At 40.0% G+C, this 7311-nt stretch overlaps 1 protein-coding gene across 3 annotated transcripts in view; it reads left to right on the forward strand.

Moving 5' to 3' along the window:
* The window catches only part of RALBP1 (ralA binding protein 1), a 58539-nt gene extending 51913 nt beyond the window's left edge, over window positions 1-6626 (forward strand). For all 3 annotated transcript variants that reach the window (XM_054017739.1, XM_054017740.1, XM_054017741.1), the window contains exons 8-10: window positions 1252-1373; window positions 1820-1943; window positions 3754-6626. In XM_054017739.1, the coding sequence (XP_053873714.1) occupies window positions 1252-1373; window positions 1820-1943; window positions 3754-4020 (513 nt within the window). In that variant the 3' untranslated portion in view covers window positions 4021-6626. The remainder of the gene's footprint in view (window positions 1-1251; window positions 1374-1819; window positions 1944-3753) is intronic.
* The last annotated feature ends 685 nt before the right edge of the window (window positions 6627-7311 follow it).

Below are 7311 nucleotides of genomic sequence, written 5' to 3' on the forward strand. Positions count from 1 at the left end.
GTTAGTTTTCTCTCTCTTCCTCTCTGATGCCTGAATGAGGGTCAAGACTAAAGCACTTACTGTTTGAGTAACTTAGACTGTTGTTCTCCTTCACTTCTCTGGTTCATGTCTCACACTCTATTGCTCCTCTTTCCAAATACAATTAATTGGAAGCTTTTCAGTAACATTTTTCTACAGATCTCATTCTTGCCTGCATTTTTACTGTGTTATCAGCAACAAGGTAACTAAAAACTTGTCACTGAAGGAGGGTCATTAGGTTTGATGTAATAAGTTAATCTCGTCTTATTGGATAGAATGCTTGCTAGGTAGCCAAATAAGTTCTGTGGTCTTCTTAAACCCTTTAGTTGTGTTATTTTTGAAAAACATAATTAAAAAAAAAAAAGGTAAGTGGAGGTGTTTCCTTCCTCAGTTCTGCATTCTTTGCTCCTAGTCTCTTTGGAATTGACACAGAGGAGTGTAAGTTTTTAAAATTTGTTTTACCCATTGGTTTTAAGTAAGCAGGCTAGAGTTAAGGACTTAAAATTTCCAGATCTTTGAAACAAGAAACACCTTTTCTTAATGCAGGGAGGCTGGAACAAGTGAAAGGAGACAAAGGCCTGGGCTCATATAAGAAGCCTGGCAGGAAAGAGATTGATGTTTAGGATGTTTGTCATGTGGAGAGAGTGGTGAGAGAGGTACTCAGTGTTTTTGTCGTCTTTGTCCTAGACCACCATTTTGGCCTTACTGCCACCCACCTCATCTGTTCTTCCCCAGTCTTCTTGGCCCTATCCATCATGACACTTTTCTGCCATAATTCTGGCCACCCACTTTCTATCTTCAAAGGTGAATTTAGGACTTCTCCTTCTGTACTTGGCTCCAGTGGTTCCCCTTTGATATGAGCTTTGGCACCTAATCGAGTATGGGGAGCAGGAAATCCCAGCCTCACACCATTTGGCTTGTGCTGGAATTTGGTGAACCACAGCGCACAACAGTTCAGTAAGAATATCTCAAAGCAGATGTAACTTGATCCCAGATTAATCTTAGCTGTGAGAGCTGATGGACCAGAGGAGTAGAAAGGTTGGCCAGCCTGTCTGCGTACATCCACACTAGGACAAAACTCTGCTTTCAGCATAATTACGTGAAATGTTTCCAGAAAACAAAGTTGTCTGGTCGCTTCTGAGGATGCAGCATTAGAAAGAAGAAACACTGTAGTGTATTTTTTGTAGATCAGAAATCCAAGACCTCATGAGGTGAATTAATTGATCATTGCAGGAGAATGAGATCTTGACAGAACAGGAAGAGCTACTGGCGATGGAGCAGTTTCTGCGCAGACAAATTGCCTCTGAGAAGGAGGAGATAGAACGCCTTCGAGCAGAAATAGCTGAAATACAAAGGTAAAAGAGCCTGCTGACTTCGGATCCCCAGCCAGGCTAGAACTCTTACAAGAATTTCTGCTGTGAATGTATTTCTCTATAACAGAAGTGTGCAGTTAAAAATGCTGATGGAAAGGACAGGAACCTGATGAACATTACAGATTGTCTCGTTGCAGCTTTTTAGGATATTTTCTTCTAGATCATAAAGTAACTTGTGCAGATCTTAAGCATAAAAAAAAATCCCATTGTCTTAATGGACAAACTGCTTTTTTCTTTACTTCACCAAGAGTAGAATTTACTTTTTTTTTTTTAAAAAGAAAAAAGAAAGAGAAAACGCTTTAGTTTTATAAATTGCTGCAGACTCTCAGACGGATAGGCAGGTGAAAATAGCTACTTTCTCACCTCCTGCATTTCTGGCAAACTTACACATGAACGGCTTAAATTTAAGATCTCTTTTACTCTTTCAGTCGTCAGCAACATGGTCGAAGTGAAACTGAAGAGTATTCTTCTGAGAGTGAGAGCGAGAGCGAGGATGAGGAGGAGCTACAGATTATTTTGGAAGATTTGCAAAGACAGAACGAGGAACTAGAGGTGAGACGAGTGCATTTTACCAAAATAACCTTTGCTTTTCATGCTGGCTTTTTTGGGGGGTGGACTCCCAGCCATGTGGAAGAATTTCTCTGACATGCAGTTTGGCAAGTGTTCTCAGTGTAAGAGAGAGAGAGAGAACAGAGAATTACCTCAGTCTCTCTCTGGAATATATTTAATTCTCAGGAACCAATGCTGTTCTTTTTAAAAGCTAACTTCATTCCCAAGGGCACCTGCACCACATGCAGTCATTTACCCATGTGCAAAGTGGGTGTAAATTGCTACCAAATATGATTTAGTAGAGTCTCTCAACCACTTTGCACAGGTGTAAATGACTGCATGTGAGGCAGGGCCTGGAGAATGGACTTCTCAGATTTTTTCCCACACAGCCCTTTGCATGAAAGAAATGGATCTGTCTGTTTTTTCCTCCCTACAAACATTTGAGACTTTCTCGTCACCTGTGCGTTGTGTCTGAATTGTGACTCTTCATTAAAAAAACATGGAGGGCCATTGCCCAGTCCAGGAATTGTTACTCACTGGAGGGTAACAAGAGCATTTTAAAAGATCAGCATTCGTATCCAAAAATGAAATATAGATATTTCAGAGAGCGACTGAAGCAATTCTCTTATCTAGTGTGAAGAATAATTCCCCACTGTCAAGGGCCAATCCAAAGAACCGTTGTCATCTTTCCCTTGTGCCATTGTGATTTTCCTGGCTATGAACACCCAGCTAAGGAGAGCTCTAAGGTCATTTCAATCCCTTCTTTCCACTCTGAGGATAGAGTTGTATTTCCTCCACCACTCTTCCCGCCCTATGACTGGGAGTAAGAAGCAACACTTGGCGTATAAATTCTGCTCTCTTGCTTGGTGGTGCCTAGTGCTGTCAGGAGGCTCCTGGGTTAATGTCCTTTACAATTCTCAATAGAAAACTCTGTACTGCTACTGTATGGTGCCTTCCATCTGAGGGTCTTAAATACTTCTCGGTTATTAATAAACTACACCTCTCAAACACGCTATCAAATACTGGTCTTCTATTACTGGTGAGGCACAGAAAGGTTAAATGACATGCCCAAAGTCATACAGAAAGTCTGTGGAACAGCCGTGAATAAATCCTAGGTTTCCTGAATTCTAGTCCTGTGCTCTGACTAGCTAGCTGCTAACTGTGGTTAGCTGTTGATATGCCATATTTGTAACTCAGATTGAAGATGGGGACAATTTAAGAAGCTGATTAGGAACAGACTCCAAAAAATTCATCTAAAGCTGCCTTGGTGCAAAAAATTAAAAGTAGCCTAGCTCTAAGAATAACATCTGAGACACTTCACTGTATTTCTCAACCTGCAGATTTGTTTTTTAAACTGCTAATCTCATTTTTATAGTAATTCCTGCTGGAGGGAGGTGAGGCAAGGCAGCTCCAGACTATTTTCAATGTAAAGTCTCTTTGCAGTCCATATTGGAACTGTCAAAACCTAATTGTTAAGTATTTAACTCAAAATATAGTTTACAAAAATCTTAAACCAGCTCTGAACCCTTCTGTAGAGGGGTGGGCAGGCGTACTCATTTTCTCATCTAAGCGTGTATTTTTGGTGGGTGCAGCTGTTAGTCCATTGTCACCATAAATCTTCTGTTCCTTGTGGGGTTAGTTTTTTCATGCACTCCATTTCTGTTCATTCCTGTGTGTGTATTTATGCACACGTGCACACACTTGTCTCTCTCCCAAGTTAGCAGCAAAGGTTACATTGTGTGATACTCTATTCATGGTTCAGTAGCTACAGAAGTTACTGTTTTGTCATACTTTTCTTTCCCTTGCTCAAAAGATAAAGAACAATCATCTGAACCAAGCGATTCATGAGGAACGAGAGGCCATCATTGAGCTGCGAGTGCAACTTCGACTGCTACAGATGCAGCGAGCAAAACCAGAGCAGCAGGTGCAGGAAGAGGACGAGCCAGAAAAGCGTGGGGGTGTTTCTCAGCAGCAAAGAGACAGTGTCCTGGAGACAAAAGCAGCTAAAGAGCAGTCAAAGGCAGTCAAGGAGCTAGTCAAGCCATCACCAAGCAAAGACAGGAAGGAAACTCCAATTTGATCAGGGTCCTTGGGGGTATTCATAAAATCAACTGGACTTAGCAAGGACTGTGCAATTTACTGTAATTCAGAGGCTAAAACTGCACAAATCTTTGCTGGCTGTGTACATTGTGTAAAGAATCTTGTCTTTTAAAACCCTAGAGATTTTTGTCTCCTTCATAATAGTGGTTTCTGCCCATTAGGCTCAGGTTACTTTGGAGGACAAAGCAATTAAAGGTTGGAGGGTGCAGAGGAGTTTTCCAGCTAGTGTCAGATTATTGGAGACCAATTTGCTTCAGGTGACTATAGATAATTCAGTAATGGTTTTATTTTAAACCAGAGCAATTATTTGTTTTCATCAAAGCAAAATTGGGAGGTCTCTTCTTTCCAGTCAATAAAAAGCAAAAACCTATCCACAAACATTAATTATTTGCCTTGTGAATCTATTCATTCTCATTCACAGTCATTTCTGCTTACCTGGTCACTCTTGCTTGTGCCTTTGATACCTTTCTGATGCAGATTATATACAAAAGAGCTTTAAATTCTTCCCTGTTTGGCTAAAATGTCTGAGACTGCAGGAGATCATCCTTACCTAACAAATGCCCTAATAACTTCCTCATTTTACAGTTGTAAAATGTATTAAAATAAATTCAAATCTCACAGATGTTATTTAAGTATGTCCCTTTGTGGTGGAAGGTGTTCATCAAGAGCCAGCCAAGTCTTTTGTCAATGTAGTGAACCCATTTGCTGGTTTGTAAACCAGTGATCCTCATCATCATATTTGTGTAACACATATGCTGTATTCACACTGCTAGTGCATAACAGCAGCCTTTTCTTAGTACAGAGAAAAGGTCCATTTTCAAGTGTTTTGAACTCTCACTTTAGTTAAAACTCAGTGACCGATGCTTTAGTAATTAAAGGGGATTGGTTATGTTGTTTGCTTAGCTTAGAATAAGTTATCTTTGTCTAACCAAGCAATATATTGTTCCAACTACAGAAATTCAAGCCATTCATATAAACCTGATGAAAGATGCCCAGTGGAGGGAGCAGGGTTTAGCAATAGACATTTTTTTCTTTATTAAGAATAACTGTGACTTACTTTTGGCTCAGCTATTTAGTGCTACCAGCAATCAAAGGCCTTCATAAAAATTGGGATAGTAGGGCCATTTTTATGTTTCAAATGCACTCATTTATCTCTGTCAAATGAAATGACGGTCATGAGACTAGTCAATAAATAGTCAACTCAAAAAATATTGAAAACAACTCCACAGAGTGCTCATAGCCTATCTTGTTTCTAGAATCTGGATATTTATTTTCAGCACCTGTTGGATGTGGTTGTATTCTTTATCTATTGCACTGTTGTGAATCATGGGCCATGATTTGATTTTGTACAAATAATGCTTTGATATGTTATAGAAAACAGCCTCATATTTTTTTTAAAATTTGGAGAATAGAATTTATGAAGATTGAGAATGTGATTAGGTGGCAATTGTAAACATGTAAAGCATTCTCCCTTGCCTGTCTGTTACATGCATTTTATAGATGCTAGCAATATTTAAACATTTCGTTTAAATTCACTCTAATTTCTATCAAATTGTCATGGATTTTTCTAATCAGTGTTCTTCAGACAAATCTCTTAATATTGATTAACTTTTATTTTGTTAGGATCATATTCATCAAGCTAATAAAGTCAACAGCCATTTGAAAATAGTTTGTACTGTATCTACCTCACAGTAAATGTCCATCTTTCGAAAGCCTCCTAGCTCACTTTGCATGCGCAGCTACCTTCCATTGTGTGTGGGGTTGGTTTTGTAGCAAACCCATCCCTATTAAACTCTGAAGTCAGTTTTTTGGGCCTAGTCTTCACTTACCGGCTGGTCCGGCGGCACGCCATCGATGTTCTGGGATCGATTTATCGCGTCTGGTTAAGACGCGATAAATCGATCCCGGATCGATCCCGGAAGTGCTCACAGTCGGCGCCGGTACTCCAGCTCGCCGAGAGGAGTACGCAGCGTCGACGGGGGGAGACTTCCGGCCGCGTCTGGACCGCGGTAAGTCCGGACTAAGGTACTTCGAATTCAGCTACGTTATTAACGTAGCTGAATTTGCGTACCTTAGTCCGAAGTCCGGACTAAGTGGGGACCAGCCCTTGGATTGCCCTCCTCTAGGGACAGTTATCCTGGCATTTCTATTATGAAACTCTGCTGAGGAAAAAAACTGGTTCAAGGCTAAAATTTAAGTCTTTAGATCTAATGAAAGGCAAGCAAAACAAATAGTCAAAGGTCTGTGGTTTTCAAGAGCCTAATTTTACTGCTGTAACTGAAAAGGTGAACTAAGAGTTCCTTTTTGAAATGTGGAATTCAGGCACTCAGTTCCGTGTCTCCTGCAGTTACCAAGCAGCTGCACCACCTACAGTGCTTTAGGTGTTTGGGTTGTCACCAGCCCCTGTAGCAATAGGACTGAACACAGATCTTTCCAAGTAAGTACAGGAATTAAATGTTCATCTCTTGTTTCTGTAATAATGTAATTTGGTTTATCCATATTATGTTAAGAAATTGAGTTCTAAAAGTTTCTGGAAAAAAAATCAATTCTCTTGAAAAAACAATTAAAGCAGCTTATGTCCATGTTGCTAATTCATAATAGACCCTTTTTTAATATAAATCTGAGGAGTGGAGCTATTGTGCATGAATTTTTAGTGTGTGGAGTTGTGGATTTGATTCTTAGTAACACCGCTGATGGGTTTTTCATCCATCAGTGTATGTACCGACAGGATAAACTAAGAGGCCCGTTGTGCTTTGTTTGAGATCAAGTAAGCCTTCATGAAAGCAGTGCTAGATCTAATATGTATCTTACATGTGTAATGAGTTAATGATCTCTTTGAAGGAGCCATTATACAGTTAAAAGAGCTGGTTATTTTTAAGTGGACAGTAAATAGAACTATGAAAGTAATTTCAATGGTCTGATATAAGCTCACTTATAAGAAGAGCATCCCAAGGTGCCTTACAATAAAACTAGCAAGCCCTGCTGTGCAATAAAGCTCAGCTGGAGGTATAATTAAAGAGAGCATTGCCCCCAATCCTGAACGGCCCTGATCGGCCGAGAAAATGCACTGAAGTTTGTAATTGAAAATAGAAAGGAAACCAGCGTATAAGGACCTAGTATATCTAGCTGGCCTACTGTGTGGGAAACTTGGATAGACAACCACTCTAACAAATTAAAATGGCGGAGTAGTAGCAGGCTATCATACTATGGCTATGGCTCATACCTGGCAGCATTCTTCAAATGAGGAATGCAATAGCATTATTGGGGATTT

This window comes from Malaclemys terrapin, chromosome 2, assembly GCF_027887155.1.
Source record: "Malaclemys terrapin pileata isolate rMalTer1 chromosome 2, rMalTer1.hap1, whole genome shotgun sequence".
Classification (NCBI taxonomy): domain Eukaryota; kingdom Metazoa; phylum Chordata; order Testudines; family Emydidae; genus Malaclemys; species Malaclemys terrapin.